Source organism: Salmo trutta, chromosome 39 (genome assembly GCF_901001165.1).
Source record: "Salmo trutta chromosome 39, fSalTru1.1, whole genome shotgun sequence".
NCBI classification, from domain to species: Eukaryota; Metazoa; Chordata; class Actinopteri; order Salmoniformes; family Salmonidae; genus Salmo; species Salmo trutta.
Window position 1 is genome coordinate 13,199,700 of NC_042995.1, and position 20,017 is coordinate 13,219,716.

At 46.0% G+C, this 20,017-nt stretch overlaps 1 protein-coding gene across 2 annotated transcripts in view; it reads right to left on the reverse strand.

Annotated features, from left to right (window-relative positions):
• The window catches only part of LOC115179433 (unconventional myosin-X-like), a 72,760-nt gene extending 66,372 nt beyond the window's left edge, over positions 1–6,388 (reverse strand). For both annotated transcript variants that reach the window (XM_029740948.1, XM_029740947.1), the window contains exon 1: positions 5,797–6,388. In XM_029740948.1, the coding sequence (XP_029596808.1) occupies positions 5,797–5,817 (21 nt within the window). In that variant the 5' untranslated portion in view covers positions 5,818–6,388. The remainder of the gene's footprint in view (positions 1–5,796) is intronic.
• Positions 6,389–20,017: the final 13,629 nt, after the last annotated feature.

The window sequence follows — 20,017 nt, forward strand, 5'->3', positions numbered from 1 at the left end:
AGGGAGAGAGAGAGGAGAGAGAGAGAGAGAGAGGACGAGAGAGAGTGGAGGAGAGAGAGGACGATAGAGAGTGAGGAGAGAGGAGAGAGAGAGAGAGAGAGAGAGCGAGAGAGAGAGAGAGAGAAAAAATACTTGAATCAGTTATAGAATCCAATGCCCTTTATGGTTGTGAGGTCTGGGGTCCGCTCACCAACCAAGAATTCACAAAATGGGACAAACACCAAATTAAGACTCTGCATGCAGAATTCTGCAAAAATATCCTCTGTGTACAATGTACAACACCAAATAATGCATGCAGAGCAGAATTAGGCCGATACCCGCTAATTATCAAATCCAGAAAAGAGGCATTAAATTCTACAACCACCTAAAAGGAAGCGATTCCCAAACCTTCCTAAACAAAGCCATCACCTACAGAGAGATGAACCTGGAGAAGAGTCCCCTAAGCACGCTGGTCCTGGGGCTCTGTTCACAAACACAAACACACACCACAGAGCCCCAGGACAGCAACACAATTAGACCCAACCAAATCATGAGAAAACTAAAAGATAATTACTTGACAGATTGGAAAGAATTAACAAAAAAACAGAGCAAACTAGAATGCTTTTTGGCCCTAAACAGAGAGTACACAGTGGCAGAATACACCCAAACTTAAGGAAAGCTTTGACTATGTACAGACTCAGTGAGCATAGCCTTGCTATTGACAAAGGCTGCTGTAGGCAGAGCTGGCTCTCAAGAGAAGACAGGCTATGTGCACACTGCCCACAAAATGAGGTGGAAACTGAGCTGCACTTCCTAACCTCCTGCCCAATGTATGACCATATTAGAGACATATTTCCCTCAGATTGCACAGATCCACAAAGAATTCAAAAACAAACCCAATTTTAATAAACCCATATCTACTGGGTGAAATACCACAGTGTGACATCACAGCAGCAAGATATGTGATCTGTTGTCACAAGAAAAGGGCAACCAGTGAAGAACAAACACCACTGTAAACACAACCCATATTTATCTGTTGATTTATTTTCCTTTTTGTACTTTAACTATTTGCACATAATATGACTTTTGAAATGTCTTTATTCTTTTGAAACTTCTGTGAGTGTAATGTTACTGTACATTTGTATTGTTTATTTCAGTTCTGTTCATTATTTAGTTCACTTGCTTTGGCAATGTTAACATATGTTTCCCATGCCAATAAAGCCCTTAAATTGAAATGAAATTGAGAGAGGTAAAGGAGATGGTGAGCAAGAGAGAGAAAGAAGACTGGAATGAATGTCCAACATGTCACACAGTGTCATCTTTACAATGTGTATTTATGTGGCGGTGGACACTAGGACCGTGGTGGACCCCTATCGGCCAGGCCTCCCCTTCCACTGTTGCCGGGGGATATGGAGGTGTGAGGTGTTGTCACAGTGTAGAGAATGTACTCCATCTGTAACAACGCCCATGGAGACACACACACACACACACACACACACACACACAACCCTGTCAAAAGTTTTAGCACCTCAATTTTTCCAGTTTTTATTGAAATTCACAGTTTAATGTCTTATTGTACTCTGAAATTAAAGCATAGAACAGGTAAACAATTGGAGACAAAAAATAAATCATGGAATTGTTTTGTTTAACAAAATTGTATCTACATTGTTGACTCATAAAAGTAGCCACCTTTTGCAGACATAACAGCCGAACACACTTGTGGCATTCTTTCTACAATGGAAATCAAATATTGTTAGGAAAACTCTTCCCAACACTGTTGCAGAAGTTCCCACCAATGTGTTGGACTTGTAGGTTGCTTTGCTTTCACCCTTCTGCCCAGTTCATCCCAAACCAAGTTTGGAGACTGTGCAGTCCATTCCATGATTTGAAGCCTACCGTGTTGTTCTTTTCTTCTAAGGTAGTTCTGACATAGCCTGGAGGTAGGTTCTGTTGTCATTATCTTGCTGTAGGATGAACCCCATAGCCTGGAGGTAGGTTCTGTTGTCATTATCTTGCTGTAGGATGAACCCCATAGCCTGGAGGTAGGTTCTGTTGTCATTATCTTGCTGTAGGATGAACCCCATAGCCTGGAGGTAGGTTCTGGGTCATTATCTTGCTGAAGGATGAACCCCATAGCCTGGAGGTAGGTTCTGTTGTCATTATCTTGCTGTAGGATGAACCCCATAGCCTGGAGGTAGGTTCTGGGTCATTATCTTGCTGTAGGATGAACCCCATAGCCTGGAGGTAGGTTCTGTTGTCATTATCTTGCTGTAGGATGAACCCCATAGCCTGGAGGTAGGTTCTGGGTCATTATCTTGCTGTAGGATGAACCCCATAGCCTGGAGGTAGGTTCTGTTGTCATTATCTTGCTGTAGGATGAACCCCATAGCCTGGAGGTAGGTTCTGTTGTCATTATCTTGCTGTAGGATGAACCCCATAGCCTGGAGGTAGGTTCTGTTGTCATTATCTTGCTGTAGGACGAACCCCATAGCCTGGAGGTAGGTTCTGGGTCATTATCTTGCTGTAGGACGAACCCCATAGCCTGGAGGTAGGTTCTGTTGTCATTATCTTGCTGTAGGACGAACCCCATAGCCTGGAGGTAGGTTCTGTTGTCATTATCTTGCGGTAGGATGAACCCCATAGCTTGGAGGTAGGTTCGGTTGTCATTATCTTGCTGTAGGATGAACCCCATAGCTTGGAGGTAGGTTCTGTTGTCATTATCTTGCTGTAGGATGAACCCCATAGCTTGGAGGTAGGTTCTGTTGTCATTATCTTGCTGTAGGATGAACCCCATAGCTTGGAGGTAGGTTCTGGGTCATTATCTTGCTGTAGGATGAACCCCATAGCCTGGAGGTAGGTTCTGGGTCATTATCTTGCTGTAGGATGAACCCCATAGCCTGGAGGTAGGTTCTGGGTCATTATCTTGCTGTAGGATGAACCCCATAGGCTGGAGGTAGGTTTGGTTGTTATTATCTTGCTGTAGGACGAACCCCATAGCCTGGAGGTAGGTTCTGGGTCATTATCTTGCTGTAGGATGAACCCCATAGCCTGGAGGTAGGTTCTGGGTCATTATCTTGCTGTAGGATGAACCCCATAGCCTGGAGGTAGGTTCTGGGTCATTATCTTGCTGTAGGATGAACCCCATAGCCTGGAGGTAGGTTCTGGGTCATTATCTTGCTGAAGGATGAACCCCATAGCCTGGAGGTAGGTTCTGGGTCATTATCTTGCTGAAGGATGAACCCCATAGCCTGGAGGTAGGTTCTGGGTCATTATCTTGCTGTAGGATGAACCCCATAGCCTGCAGGTAGGTTCTGGGTCATTATCTTGCTGAAGGATGAACCCCATAGCCTGGAGGTAGGTTCTGGGTCATTATCTTGCTGTAGGATGAACCCCTGACCAACTAGGTGCACACCAGAGGGTATTGAATGGAGCTGCTAAAACAGGCAAGCCTCTTTTTCTTATTTTGTCATCTTAGCAATGGCTTTCGTACTGCCACTCGACCTGTCCAACCTGCAGCTCCAAGTCTTCTCTTCACAGTTGAAACTGAGACTTGCTAACTTCGACCAGTGTTAAGCTGTGCTTGAAGCTGTTGTTCTGTGAGCCGCCTATCACGCAAGCTGTTGACTCTCAGAAACGTGTCTTCTGATTCTGGTGTGGTTTTGGGTCTGCCAGATCTCTTCCTGTCAGTTTCCTCCAGTTTCCAAGAGCCTTTTGATGGTGTACTCACTGACGCCTTGGCTTTCTTTGCAATTTCTCTAAAGGAAAGACCTACACTTTTAAGGGTTATAATGGTCTGTCTGTCCTCCTTTGTTAATTACCTTTTTCTCGCCATTATGATAGCAATATACTACTTCCTGCAGTACAATACTGTCCAAATAATGCTTAAGAGAGCGTAGTAACAGTCGGTTCCAACACTGCTTTTATACAGACGAGAGTTAGAGAATAATCAACAAAACTTGGGACACCTGTAGGAATTGTTAGCATCAACTTTCAAGGCTTAATTTACGTCCATTGCTGCAGAACAGCTGTAAGTTGTTACCCCTTCACTTGTTCCCTGAAAAAAGATGGAGGTGAGGAGAAAAGAGGAGGGAAGAAAGGAGAAAGAAGAGGAGGAGGAAGAGGAAGGACCGAGGAGGAGGTGGAGGAAGGACAGAGGAGGTGGGGAGGTTGGGCACCATCCATCCCCAGGTCTGAATGGGGTGAATTGGGGAAGAATGAGGGCCATGTTTTTATGTGTTAGAAACAAAGAACACACCAACCATGTCTAAACCTATTAGGCTTGGGTTGTCACAACAACCTGTCTATATATTAGCATATAATAGATTATCCTGCAGAAAACACATGTGGTTTATAGAAAAATGTTTTCTACTGGGCCAAACTCAGTGGGCTAAAACTCAGTGGGCTAGCAAACTGGTGGCCGGGCTAGCAAACTGGTGGCCGGACTAGAGATCTGTTAGCGCCGCCGACAAAGAGATCGAGCGAAAAGTCGTAAATTAGCTGATTGATCTGGAGAATCGGTAACAACGCAATTTAAACACCAAGACGAGAGAGGACCCCTCTCTCTCTCCGTTCTCTCTCTGCAGTGACGGAATCCAGTGCTATGTAAAAGAGAGACGGGGATGTTTCATCAATCATTTAATAGCAGATGTCAGGATGGACAGAGAGAGATTTCCACATTGTTAAAAACACTGTACATGGTTTATAATATAACATTTCAAACGCCTTTATACCTTTGTAACCTTTATGAGTGCAATGGTTACTGTAAATCGTTTTTTAAAATTATTGTTGATGTTGTGTTTTGTTTCTGCTCACTTTTGTTCATTTCACTTGCTTTGGCAATGTAAACTTATGTTTCCCATGCCAATAAAACCCTTTTGAATTGAATTGACTTGAGAGAGAGATTCGGACATGGCGTTAATAATCCATAATAACAACCACAGCCATCGCAACTCGCTGTCTCACCTCCAGTCAATTCGTATCCTTCCATTTCGCCTTCATCGCACAGAAGCACCTACCCTCTCTTCTTCCTCCTCTCTCCACCCCCTCCTCAAATCCCGCAATAGCCACACCTCCCATCCTCCCTCTCCGAGACAGCCCCACAGTCACCCCAGAGAGGGTAGAAAGATCCCCCCCCACTGATCATACTAGTATAGACACTAATACCCCAGTAGGTTAGTAGCTTGACTAGTAACAATACCACGCTTTTCTCCCTTAATAACAGATTGGTCTTAATCCGAACCGCAGCATTATGGAAAGACTAGCCTATTTTCTGATCTGCCTGCATTTAGCCAATTAGGCTACTCCTCTCGTCCTCTGAGAGAATGGACAGATGAGGATGGCAGTGCAGGCTACATGATGAGTGGTGTGGTGCCATTTTAGCACATCCTGTCAGTAGACTTTAGTCTAATATGATAGGTAGGCTAGTATTCACTTGTGTTGATGACATTGGCCTACATTTTGAGAGAGAGAGAGAGAGAGAGAGAGAGAGAGAGAGAGAGAGAGAGAGAGAGAGAGAGAGAGAGAGAGAGAGAGAGAAAGCAAATGTTTTCGATATTGTGACACATAACCTACACCTACTGTAGTTTCTCCCGTAGCCTACCAGAAGAGTTTTATTACGCTTGTGTCTGTCGAGGGTCCGCCATAAATGGATTCTCGTTCAACCATCATAGCCTACACCAAATAAAAATGTCCAAACGATATTCACAACACGGGTTTATGACAGGCTACTATGTCATTTATATTTCTATCATTAGGCCAACCAGTACCGGGGAATATAATGTTAAACGGGGGGAAAGCGATTCTCCCATCCCAGCTTACCTCCGCGAAAAACGCCTCCATTCTTCTCTACGTTGCTGCCCGGCGCGCGTGAAGTCAGTCGGTGGGCAGACGCTTGGTCCAGTGTTAACAGACAGCTAAATCACAGCGGGCACCGGGCAAGCTCGGGGTGGATGGTGGCGGAAGAGGCTCCTTGGTCCTGTTCGGTGGTGATTTCCATTCATTTGCAAACGTCCCGATTTAAATCCGAACGGCTACAATCCCTGATGTGTGTGTTCCCACCCAACGCGGAGAGAGAGAGAGAGAGAGAGAGAGAGAGGGGACACACACACACACCTCTTCTCCGTGTGTGCCGCTATAAAAATGTAAGATAAATCCCAAACAGAGAAGCCAACGGTTCCCTCTTCAGTCCTGACCGTGAACTGACGGACTCCACCGAGCGGAGTGTGTTCGTGTGAAAACGAATAATGGTAAGGATAATGATTATGAGAGACAGAGTGAGTTAGCAACGTTATCATCGCGTGCACATCTTTATCCAAACTGTTTGACGCCACCACAACAGAGGACCTGATACCCGAGTCTCAGGAATTCTCTGTTTGTTTCAGAAGAGGAGGAAAATAACAGGATGTGAACAGAGCTGGGAGCCACACGCACACACACACAGTTAATCATTGGGCCAGTAACCAAAAGGTTGCTGGATCGAATGGGTGAAATGCGGAAGACACATTTCAGTTGAATGCGTTCAGTTGTACAACTGACTAGGTATCCCCCTTTCCCTTTCACTATGTGAACTTTGCCGCTCTGGCGCTCTGGGCTGTGACAGTAGCTGGGCTGAGTCACATTCCCTCTGGACTGAAAGATGATAGAACTCAATCGCATGTACATGCCACGCACGCTTACACACACACACCTTAACCCGCAAATACAGAAAATGCACTATAGGATACAGTAAAAAACTGCAGAACGATTTTTTGACAGTGGGTGCAGGATTTTTTTTCTTCTGATTTAGATATGTTTTTGCATATAATTTCGGACATTTTGGCAAGCTATTTGTTAGACAATTTGTCTATAATTAGATCAATGTAGTTTCTCTTCTGTCATTATATGTTGCCCTAGAAGACTAAATAAACCCTTGCCCAACAGAATAATGTAATAGATCGATAGAATGAATGCGTGAATATAGTTGACATCAGTAAAGTTCTCTCTGGCATCTTTCGCGGATCAAATACGTTTAGGGACTGTGATAACATACAATAACATAAAGGGAAAAAAACGGGAAGATTTTCTGTTCAAAATGTCCAAATGACATCAGTTTGACCGGTTGTAAGGAAAAGGAAAGCTGTGAAAACGACCCAACGTGTTTCTGATAAGATTTCAGTTCGGCATCGATGCCCATTTTACGTGGTTAAAATACTATCACATTTTATTATGCTTTTATGTTGAAGACAGCCCCTTTACAGATGGTATCTAACTGAGCATTGCATTATCTCAAGAGGCAGAAATAAATCAATCATATTTCTCCACACCTGTTCCCAAATCCAAATTTTGACTACATTAGGTGTATAATTTTACGGCAAGAAATGCTTAATTCTGCAGGAGTTCATATTAAGGCTATGTTAGAGGTTATAGACCTACAGTCAGTGTCCAGATTTCAGTTTCCATTTAAGCCATCTGAACAGAAGGCTACAGTTCCCTTGACGTGCCATCAGCCTATTTGAAGTCCCGTCTTGTGACTGTCGAATTTGTATAGCGCCGCACAATCATCACACATAACATAGCGGGCACTACTATTATCATTTTTTACCACTTCACCAAATATTTTCCAAACATTACTTTTCTGTCCCTCCCTTCTGTCTATTTTCAACTCTCCTTTCGCTGCTTTTGTCTTTTTGAATTAAACTTCGACAATGTCCTTTTTGCCTCCGTGGAATGACGTTAACTTTTTCTGCCCGTTACTAAACCCATCTGCCTCGCACACACACACACACACACACACACACACACACACACACACACACACACACACACACACACACACACACACACACACACACACACACACACACACACACCTCTGTCTTCCCTTCACTGGATCTATCACGTGAGCAGTATTCTCTTGTTCTCTCCAGACTTCCAGAAAGAGGGCACAGGTGCTGGGTCTCCAATCTCAGCAGGGTGAGGTCTCTCTGGGGCATGGCATTGTCAAGCTCAGCCTGTTGCTCTGGAACCTGTATGAACACACCATATGAGCGCGCACACACGCGCACACCAGCAGAGCATTGGTTGACCAAGAGTGATGGATCCTGGGACAGAAACCGCCCTCAGGGCCAGAAGAGATACTACCCCTGTCCCTTCCCTCTCTCTATCTGTGTGTCTCTCTCAGTTTCTCTGCATGTGTACGCCCTTTAGGCATGTCACATGTTGTCTGTGGGAAATCCCATCACTCACAGTGTCAAAGCCAATCAGTTTTAGGGGGAAATGGCTGTAAATATATTTTGATCAACCTCTCTCTTTCTCTCTCTACCACGTCCTTTATCTTTTCTGTCTAGATACACATTTATAACCATCTGAAATAAGAGACAAAAAGAGAGAGGACACCTACAGACTATTCATCTGAGAGAGTGACCACAGAGACAGAGAGAGATAGAGGGAAAACTATCCAACTGTGGTTCTGGAAAGCTACCCGGAGTGCAGGGTTTCATTCCAGCCCTGCAGTAACACACCTGATTCAGCTAATTATGGTCCAGACAGAGAGAAGACCTGAATTAGTTGAATATTTGAATCAAGTGTGTTTGTGATGCGCAAAAACAAAAGCTTACTTATTGTGAGGCTCTGGATGAGAGCATCTGCTAAATTACGCAAATGTCTGTGACTGGTGCGAATTAGCCAGTGGAGAGTAAAGCTTGTATCAGATCAGTTCTAAGAAACAGCATCTTCAGATTGGAAACTTATATGGTCACACATTTTCAAGAAGTGGAAACTTTCCGTTGACAGTTGAGAAGAAGCAAGAGGCAGGCCTATGATGCAACCAGGGTTCACAAAGCACCAGTTGTATGTGATTCTGTCCCCATCAGCATGCTCAATCTGAGATGTTTTCACCCATCAGAGACCTTCACCACTGCATTCTGCTCTGACATGTCAGACCCTCCACGATTCTGTGGAAAAGATGAGGAGATATTGGGCTCAGCATCACAGGGTCGCCAGTATTGCAACATGGAGGCATAAGATAACTGACCAAAAGCAGATATAAGGCAACCGGTTCACCACAACACATCAAATCAAATGTTATTTGTCACATTGTAACGCCCTGGCCATAGAGAGGGGTTTTTGTTCTTTATTTTGGTTAGGCCAGGGTGTTACATTGGGTGGGCGTTCTATGTTCTTTTTTCTAGGTTGGTTTGTTTCGTTGATTTTGGCCGTGTGGCTTCCAATCAGGCACAGCTGTAGTTTGTTGTTGCTGATTGGGAGTCACACATAAGTAGCCTGTTTTTCCTTTGGGTTTTTGTGGGTGATTGTTTCTGTCTAGTGTTTTCTGTGTAGAGTTAATCCTGACAGGACTGTTTTGCTGTCGTCTTTTGTTTATTTTTGTAGTGTTCTCTTTTTCAATTAAAATTCTAATGATAAACACATCCTCCGCTGCACCTTGGTTTAATTCTGACGACGGCCGTTACACACATGTGCCGAATACAACATGTGTAGACCTTACAGTGAAATGCCGAATACAACATGTGTAGACCTTACAGTGAAATGCTTAGTTACAAGCCCTCATACCAACAATGCAGTTTTAACCATTTAAATAAATAAATAAGGAACAACAATAAAATAACAGTAGTGAGGCTATATACATGGGGTTCCAGTACAGAGTCAATGTGCGGGGGCACCGGTTAGTTGAGGTAATTGAGGTAATATGTACACGTAGGTAAAGTGACTATGCATGGATAATAAACAGAGTAGCAGCAGCGTAAAAATGGGGGGTGGGGTGGGGAAATAGTCTGGGTAGCCATTTGATTAACTGTTCAAGAGTTTTATGGCTTGGAGGAGCTGTTAAGAAGCCTTTTTGACATAGACTCCGATGCCATGCCGTAGCAGAGAGAACAGTCTATGACTAGGGTTGCTGGAGTCCTTGGCAATTTTTGGGGCCTTCCTCTGACACTGCCTGGTATAGAGGTCCTGGATGGCAGGAAGCTTGGCCCCAGTGATGTACTGGGCCGTACACACTGCCCTCTGTAGTGCAATTGCGTTTGGAGGCAGTTGCCGCAGCTGTAGAACTTTTTGAGGATCTGAGGACCCATGCCAAATCTTTTTAGTTTCCTGAGGGGGAATAGGCTTTGTCGTGCCCTCTTCACGACTGTCTTGGTGTGTCTGGACCATGATAGTTTGTTGTTGATGTGGACACCAAGGAACTTGAATCTCTCAACCTGCTCCACTACATCCCCGCCGATGAGAATGGGGGCATGCTCGGTCCTCCTTTTCCTGTAGTCCACAATCATCTCCTTTGTCTTGATCACGTTCAGGGAAAGGTTGTTGTCCTGGCACCATACGGCTGTCTCATCATTGTCAGTGATCAAGCCTACCACTATTGTGTCGTCTGCAAACTTAATGATGGTGTTGGCGTCGTGCTTGACCATGCAGTTATGAGTGAACAGGGAGTCTGAGCATGCACCCCTGAGGGGCCCCTGTGTTGAGGATCAGCGTGGCAGATGTGTTGTTACCTACCCTTACCACCTTGGGGCGGCCCGTCAAGAAGTCCAGGATCCAGTTGCAGAGGGAGGTGTTTAGTCCCAGGTTCCTTAGCTTAGTGATGAGCTTTGAGGGCACCATGGTGTTGAACGCTGAGCTGTAGTCAATGAACAGCATTCTTGGGTAGGTGTTCCTTTTGTCCAGGTGGGGGAAAAGGCAGTGTGGAGTGCATCATCTGTGGATCTGTTGGGGCGGTATGCAAATTGGAGTGGGTCTAGGGTTTCTGGGATAATGGTGTTGACGTGAGCTATGGCCAGCCTTTCAAAGCCCTTCATGGCTACAGACGTGTTATTGGGCACAGGGACTATGGTGGTCTGCTTGAAACATGTTGGTATTACAGACTCTGTCAGGGACAGGTTGAAAATGTCAGTGAAGACGCCAGTTGGTCAGCACATGCTCGGAGTACACATCCTGGTAATCCGTCTGAATGTTGACCTGTTTAAAGATCTTACTCACATGCGTTATGGAGAGAGTGATCACACAGTCGTCCAGAACAGCTGATGCTCTCATGCATGCTTCAGTGTTGCTTGCCTCGAAGCAAGCATAGAAGTTATTTAACACCTCTGGTAGGCTCGTGTCACTGGGCAGCTTGTGGTGCTTCCCATCAGTAGAGACAGGGTGTGTACAATGGCTTCAGTCACAAAGCTGAGCGTCATACTGGCTGGTCTGATCCGAATCTCCCATGTTGTCCAAGAAACCTATGAGATTATAGAAAGTATAGTGAAATGACAACTGTTTGATGTCCAACTCTAAAGCTGAAGAGAGCCTGTTGCTGTTGAACACTTCTAACCCTACACCTGAGAAATCCACACTGGATTCAAAATTATGGAAGTGACTGAAGCTCATCTCAGAACATTTGAACTGTCCTGCTCCAGAACCTGTCTCAGTCATACTCTGGACTATACGAGGTGGAGTGCTGGACAGCTGGCAAGGTGTCGCTCCAGGAAAGCATCAACCTCACCATCTGCAGTACTGTACATGGTTGAACAGTGTCTTACATAATGTATGCTCATTTCGGAGGGAGCTAATTAGACCTGCTCTACTTCCCAATGGGACAGAGGAATGGGCCTGGGAAAGCCCAGTTGGAGGACTCACCAAAGTATCACCATCTCAAACCCACTCAGGGCCTGGAAAAATCCTTACTGACCAAGAGAAGCAGACAGACTATTTTGTGAATGGAGCATCGTCAGGAAATGGCACCCTGGTCATCCCATCCCTGACGCCCAAACACTCAAGGTATTACTTGTGCATAAAAGTGCCCCCACTAAAAATCTTCAGAAAATATATAATCTGCTGGTGTGCCCCAAATCTGAGCCCCTCATTGAGTTCTTCTCAGAGGGAGGGGAGGTTGTAACTCTGATGTCAAGGAGTATGATAGGTTAGTGTGGTACAGAAAGACTGCTAAAGTGGACAATGTTATTCTGATAGGGAGGAGTGATATACCTACATATAGAGATGATGAGTACAAACAAATGGATGATAATTTAGATAGCAGATTGAATGCATCTCCCCCTGCATCTCCCCCGATCAATGGGGAGAGGGATCCCTTTGGCATCGACTCCACGTTCTATGCAGTTGACTCTTCACTGATGGCCTGTGCTCTGCTGAAGAGTGTCTGTGCTGTACTCACGGTGAACCTGAAGACCAGGAGAAGAGACCAGGCTTCCCTGAAGGCCCAAAGGTATCACGTTTAGGTAAGACCCAGATGCAGACAGTGTAGAAGTAACAAGAGTTTATTACAATCACAGGGGCAGGCAAAACGACAGGTCAAGGCAGGCAGGGGAGGGGGCGCTAGAGAGCGTGCTATGGAGTAGACGTGCTTTGCTCTATTTTGAAACAAAGTAATATTTATCTTAACCTCTCACAACCTATAACTTCAAACATTGTCTGGCAATATGACAAAGGGAAAAGGCACCAAAAAGGGGGCGCTAAACAAGATAATTTGAATGAGATAGATAACGAACCAATTTCAACATCGCCGACCCACGAGGAGTTAGCTGAAGATGCTAGCTCCCAAGAGTTCCCCACAGATCTTACTCAACGTGACACACTGGCTGCCATAAACTCACTAAGCAAGAAGGTGGACATAAGGTTGGCTGATATCTCAAAGAGTATTGGGACTTTGACTGAAACTGTGAAGGCAACTAAGGGAAGGGTGCATGAGGTTGAGCAGACGACAGTCGATCACGAGGCCAGGCTACAGGACGTTGCACATAGAGAAACAGTGCGCAACGTTCAAAAATGACAACAAAACCCTGAAAGTCCGATTGGAAATGCTTGAGTCGCATTCAAGACGCCAGAACATCCGAATATTTGGGATCCAGGGGACACTGAAAAAGGGAAACCCACTGAATTCGTCTCGGAGCTGATACTGGCATTGCTGGGGATTGAACACTTCAAAATGGCCATCCTGATCGACCGCGCACACAGATCACAGGCAACGAAGCCGGCCAAGGGCACGCTACCAAGGCCATTCATTGTACAGCTGCACTATCCCCAGACCAGGGATCTCATCCTCAAGCTGGCTAGTTAAAAGTTCCCCCTTAACTACAACGGAGCCAGGGTGTCTTTCTACCCAGATCTTACTTTGGAGGTGAGGAACCAACGGAAAGAGTATGATGTGTTACGCAACAAATGCAGGGCGGCCAACATCCAATATGGATTCCTCTTCCCAGCCCGGTTTAAGGTGACAGTCGAGGGATCAATACGTACGTTTGACAACCCAAAAGAGGCCGATCTGTTCTTGTCAAGCAAGTTCCCTGGCTGAGGATACAGAACGGCTGTGTCAACCGGCTAAATGACCAAATACAGGCCAGGAATGTGTTTGAATTTCCTGCCTATGTCTTTTCGATCAGAAGATCAGAAATTGGCACTTATATGATGGGTGAGATGTTAGCATTGTTTAGCCTATCATGTTTTAGCTCCACTCACCCCCTAATGTGAGAGTTAAGTGTTATTTAATATTAGTTTATATGCGGAGCATCTATAGATTACGAGTTAGTCCAAGCTGTTTGTCTAGACACCATAATGTGTGTTAGTCAAGGAGTGCTTCTTTTGGGAAGTCACTCAGTAATGGGACGGAGGGGGGATGGGGTCTGTGTTGTATGTTCACATTTATTGATACAGGTGGCAGGACAAGCTCCCGCACGGCGGGGCGGTTTTCTTTTGGGCTTTGTATGACAGCAACAATTTGCTCTAAAATAAGAAAAGCCACATAGTGACCGAGCAGTAGACCTGGTGGAATAAAGATAGTTAGCTGGAACTGTAATGGCTTAGGGCATGTCGTGAAACGAGCTAAGGTCAGATATACCAGTCTAACTTTGATGCAAAAGCAAGAGGGGTAGCAATCCTGATAAAGGAAAACATTCCTTTTGTTTACTCATCCTCGATTTCAGATCCTAATGGTCGGTATATTATTGTGGCTGGTACACTGAATTCGAAACCAATAACCGTGGTCAATTTATATGGACCCAACTTCGATGATCCATTATTTTTTCAACGAGTATTTAAGGCCATACCAAATATATTGCATACATGTGTTATTGTTGGAGGTGACTTTAACTGTACATTAGATCCTATTTTAGATAAACAGTTATCAAGGTCACTTCAACAATCAAATGCCAGTGTCTAAATACATTGATGACAAACCTTAACATTGTTGATATGTGGAGACTGACGCACCCAACAGATAGGGATTATTCTGTTTTTTCATCAGTTCAGAAATCATCTTCCAGAATTGACTATTTGTAGTTGGACTCCAAACTGATTTCAGCAGCTGCGTCGGTTACCTATCACCCTATTCTAATTACGGACCACTCTCCTCTGTCCATGGTGCTGAAACTCAACAACATGTCTACAGGTCGGCGACCGTGGCGCTTAGACGCATACCTGTTGAAAGATGAGGCTTTTTGTCAGTATTTGAAGGAGCAGATTGCCTTTTTCCTCGGAGCTAACGACACAGGGGATGTTGACGACTCCACCCTTTGGGAATCTCTGAAGGCTGTGATTAGAGGTTACATTATTTCTTATACATCAGAGAGGAAGAAATGCGCCAATATCAAATCAAATCAAATTTATTTATATAGCCCTTCGTACATATATCTCAAAGTGCTGTACAGAAACCCAGCCTAAAACCCCAAACAGCAAGCAATGCATGTGAAAGAAGCACGGTGGCTAGGAAAAACTCCCTAGGAAAAACTCCCTAGAAAGGCCAAAAACCTAGGAAGAAACCTAGAGAGGAACCAGGCAATGAGGGGTGGCCAGTCCTCTTCTGGCTGTGCCCGGTGGATATTATAACAGAACATGGTCAAGATGTTAAAATGTTCATAAATGACCAGCATGGTCAAATAATAATAATCATAGTAGTTGTCGAGGGTGCAACAAGCACGTCCGGTGAACAGGTCAGGGTTCCATAGCCGCAGGCAGAACAGTTGAAACTGGAGCAGCAGCACGGCCAGGTGGACTGGGGACAGCAAGGAGTCATCATGCCAGGTAGTCCTGAGGCATGGTCCTAGGGCTCAGGTCCTCCGAAAGAAAGAGAGAAAGAGAATTAGAGAGAGCATATTTAAATTCACACAGGACACCGGATAAGACAAGAGAAATACTCCAGATGTAACAGACTGACCCTAGCCACCCGACACATAAACTACTGCAGCATAAATAATGGAGGCTGAGACAGGAGGGATCAGAAGACACTGTGGCCCCATCCGATGATACCCCAGGACAGGGCCAAACAGGCAGGATATACTAGGCTGAGAGAAATTGAAAGAGAGGGAAACAGGAGAACGTTTTAGGACGAATTCCTCGAATACAGGCCTTGAGAAGATCACGAAGTTGAAATATGAATACAATACCATCCTTTCGAAACGGGTGGGCTCTTTACTTGCTAGAACGCAACAAAGTTATTTTGAACTGCGTGACAAACCACATAAATTATTAGCAAGACAGCTAAGGCATGTACAGGCATCTAGAGCTATTCACAAAATAAAAGACAAGAAAGGTAAAATAGTAACAGATCCGCGGGATATTAATAAATGCTTTGTGCAGTTTTACTCAGAGCTATATCAATCAAAATGAGATGCTACTGATCCACCAACTATGGAACGCTTTCTCGCTGAATGTAAACTTCCTAAACTAGACAGGGGGGCAGCTGCTGCACTACATGCTGGGATAACTTTAGAGGAAATGAACACAGTGATAGCACAATTTCCAAACAGCAAGGCCCCTGGGCCCGATGGATATGTAATAGAATTCTATAAGAAGTACTGCGCCAGTCTAGCTCCTTATGTTGCGAATGTTTAAACAATCCAAAGAAAATGGCAAACGCCCGCAAACACTGTATGAGGCTACAATAGCACTGATCTTGAAAAAAGATAGCGATTCCATGGAGATGTCGTCTTATCGCCGCATGTCGTTACTCCCCATAGAAAATAAGGTGTTGACAAAGATATTGGCAAACCGATTGACATCATACACCCTGACCAGACAGGTTTTATCCCGGGCCGACATATATACTACAATTTGAGACGCCTTTTCAACGTAATGTATCATGATCATAAAGTTGAGACAGTGGTAATAGCTCTTGACGCAGATAATAGCTCTTGACGTTTCTGGAGCATTTCGGGTTTGGAAAGGAATTTATTAATTGGATACGAATTATTTATGCCCACCCAATGGTAACCGTGGTAACCAATCAAGAAATGTAGCAGTCTGTTCAAGGGCTGCGGACAGGGTGCCCTATTTCGCCTGCTCTCTTCGCTATGGCCATGGAACCCCTTGCTACTCGCATTCGGGCATGTGCCGATATAGCTGCTGTTAAAATAAAAGACACGCAGCACAAAATGTCCCTATATGCAGACGATGTTCTTTGTTTTTATCCAAGCCTAAAACTTCTATTCCCCTTTACTTAACTTGATAAATACATTCGGCTCCTTCTCTGGCTACAAGATAAACTGGCAAAAAAGCGAATTGATGCCAATATCACGGCCTGTGGAAAAGCAATTTCTGCTATCTACCCCATTTAGAACAGTGATGGACAAGTTCACAAGCCTTGGCGTTGTAGTGACAAGAGACCTTGATCAGCTATTGAAAGCGAATTGGGATATGAAAATGTATCAGCTTACACAAAACATAGATTTTTGGAAAACTCTTCCTATCTCCTTGGTTGGTCTTATAAACGCTATTAAAATGGTTGTCCTACCCAGGTTTCTTCACCTCTTCCAATGTCTACCCAATTTCATACCACAAAGCTATTTTAAGAAACTGGATTCAATAGTAATTGCATTTTTATGGGATAACAAGGCAGGCAGAATTTCAAAGAAGCATTTATGCAAGTACAAGATAGAGGGGGGCTTTGGCCTTCCTCACTTTAAACTGTATTATTGGGCTGCTAATCTGAACATTGTGTCTTTCTGGAGGGAAAGTTTACCTGAGATGCGACAGAATGATATGCCTTCATGGCTTTTGATTGAGCAGGCCTCCTGTCAACGTTCCTCACCCTGCACTTGTTAATAGTCCATCATATGTGAGAAAAGCCACTTATGACTCTAATCCAGTCATTTGCCATACTTTTAGGATCTGGAAACAGATTAGGTATTTTCTTAACATACCCACTGTATACATTGACAGCCCGATTTGCCTGAATCATGCTTTCCACCCTGCATTGGATGATATGGTGTTTATACATGGATGGTCAGTTAGCTTCATTTCAACAATTACAGGGTAAGTTTAACATGCCAACAACACATTTTTTCAGATACCTCCAAATCAGGAATTTCTTAAGGACACATATCCACAGTATGGCATTAAGCCAAATAATCCTACATTAGATAGCCTGATCCTTGTCAAACCCCATTCAAAAAGGTCGGTCTCTAGACTGTATGATGTGCTACAAGCCCACATAGAGGTATCCACAGACACTATTAAAAGGGCTTGGGAACAAGAACTTGGTTCAGAAATCTCAGATGAGGACTGGGTAGAAGCTCTCAGGAATATAAACCACAGTTCAGTGAATGCCAGATGGTCTTGAGGAGGGCCGATCGGGCTCTCCTCCAGGTACAATGACAGCGGCGGACAAACATTTGAGCAGAAGGTATGCCGACCTCTTCTTCCTGTTCGGGAAAGAGTGGGAGCTGATACCCCAGGGAACACTCAAATGGCGATTTGGGAAGGGTGTTGGGGGCGTATTCCACCCACACTAGCTGCTGGCTCCTGGTGGGGTTGGTGGAGACCAGGCAGCGCAGAGTAGTCTCAAGGTCCTTGTTGGTTCGCTCCGACTGGCCGTTGGACTGGGTGGAACCTGGAGGACAGGCTGGTCGATGATCCAATGAGGGTGCAGAACGCCTTCCAGAACCGGGACGAGAACTGAGGACCTCGGTCGGAGACCATGTCCACGGGCAGTCCATGGATCCGGAAGATGTGCTGCACCATGAGCTGGGTGACCAAAAGCGTTGTCGCACAATAGCCAGGGTCTGACAGGAGCCTGGGTGACAGGCAAGTCTGGAGGAGTGGGCACACTCCAGGACCACGCGTCAGGCACAAACAGCCGGTTATCTGGACCCCCCACCCCCCCGGGGTTCGGCTGGGAACGCTGCGCATCCCGAACCTGCTTCCCTATTCCCCAGCTGAGTGCCGTCTCCAGGCACGAGGTGGGAAGGATGGTCTCAGGTTCTGGGGTAGTAGTCGTGGGGCTATAGCGGCATGACAGCGCACCCGGCTTGATGTTCTTAGATCCCGGCTGGAAGGAAAGGCAGATGTTGAACTGGGTGAACAGTAGGGCCCATCTAGAACAGTGAAAAGTAGGGCCCATCTAGCCTGCCTGGAATTGAGGTGTTTGGCGGTGCGGAGATATTCCAGGTTCTTGTGGTCAGTCCAAACAATGAATGGATGTTCCGCCATCCTCTAGCCAGTGCCTTCCCTCCTCCAACGCCATCTTCACCGTGAGCAGCTCACGATTCCCCACATCGTAGTTCCTCTCTGTAGCGTTGAGGCGGTGGGAGAAGAAGGCGCAGGGATACAATTTGAGGTCCGGGGCAGACTGCTGGGACAGGACAGCCCCCACTCCAACATCAGAAGCATCAGCCTCCACCACAAACTGGCGGGGCGGGTCAGGATGAACCAAGATGGGAGCTGTGGTGAAGCGGTGTTTGAGATCCCGGAACACCTGATCAGCAGCTGGAGACCATGTGAACGGAACCTTGGGAGAGGTGAGTGCAGACAGGGGGGAAGCCAGGGTGCTGTAGCCCCGGATAAAGCAGCGATAAAAGTTGGCGAAGCCCAGGAACCGCTGCAGCTGGACTCTGGACGTGGGCTAGGGCCAATCCACCACCGCTCTCACTTTCCCGGGATCCATCTGTACGCTCGCTGCAGCAATGATGTAACCCAGAAAGAGAATAGTGGAGCGATGGAATTCGCACTTCTCAGCTTTTACAAAAAGCTGGTTCTCCAGGAGGCATTGGAGAACCTGTCGGACGTGGAGCACGTGTTCTTGGGTGGAGCAGGAGAAGACGAGGATGTCATCGAGGTAGATGAAGACGAACCGGTTCAACGTGCCGTGGAGAACATCATTAACCAGAGCCTGGAACACAGCAGGGGCGTTGGTAAGGCCAAAGGGTATGACCAGGTACTCGTAGTGGCCGCTGGCCGTGTTGAAGGCAGTCTTCCACTCGTCCCCCTCCCGTATCCACACCAGGTGGTAGGCGTTCCGTAGGTCCAGTTTGGAGAACACGGTGGGCCCCTGGAGCGGCTCGAAGGCTGAGTAGATGAGAGGTAGCGGTTCTTCACCGTGATGTCATTGAGACCTCGGTAGTCAATGCACGGATGCAGGGAGGGGGAGGCAGAAGGACGGATGAACCCAGCAGCTAGGGAGTCCACAATATAGGTCTCCATAGCATTGGTCTCCAGACCCGACAGAGAGTACAGTCATCCCCGGGGTGGATTTGTGCCTTGGAGAAGATCAATCCCACAGTCATAGGGTCGGTGCGGCGGCAGCGAAGTGGCCCGGGCCTTCCTGAACACCTCCCGGAGGTCCTGATACTCCGCAGGAATGGAGGAAAGACGTCCCGGAACAGGCTGCGCTGACTTCAGGCAGTGGGCGTGGCAGAATGGGCTCCAGCCCATGATGGCACCGGCAGACCAGTCAATTAGGGAGTTGTGTCGCTGGAGCCAGGAGAACCCCAACACCACAGGAACCTGAGGAGACTTAATGAGCAGGAACTGGATCGTCTCGCTGTGGTTCCCTGACATACGTAGGTTGATGGGGTTGGTATTGTGGGTGACCCGGTCAATGGAGCGCCCATCCAGTGCTCTAATGTCCATGGGAATGGAGAGGGGCTGAGTGGGGATATCCAGCTCGGAAGCCAGGGTAGAGTCCATAAAGCTCTCATCAGCCCCAAAGTCGATGAGTACCCGGAGAGATTTTGACTGGTTCCCCCAAAGCAACATGGCATGAAAAAGAATGTGAGTAAGGGGAGAGGAAATGTTCTCCGTTTGGCCCACCAGAGTACTCGCTCCTACCGGTGAGCCT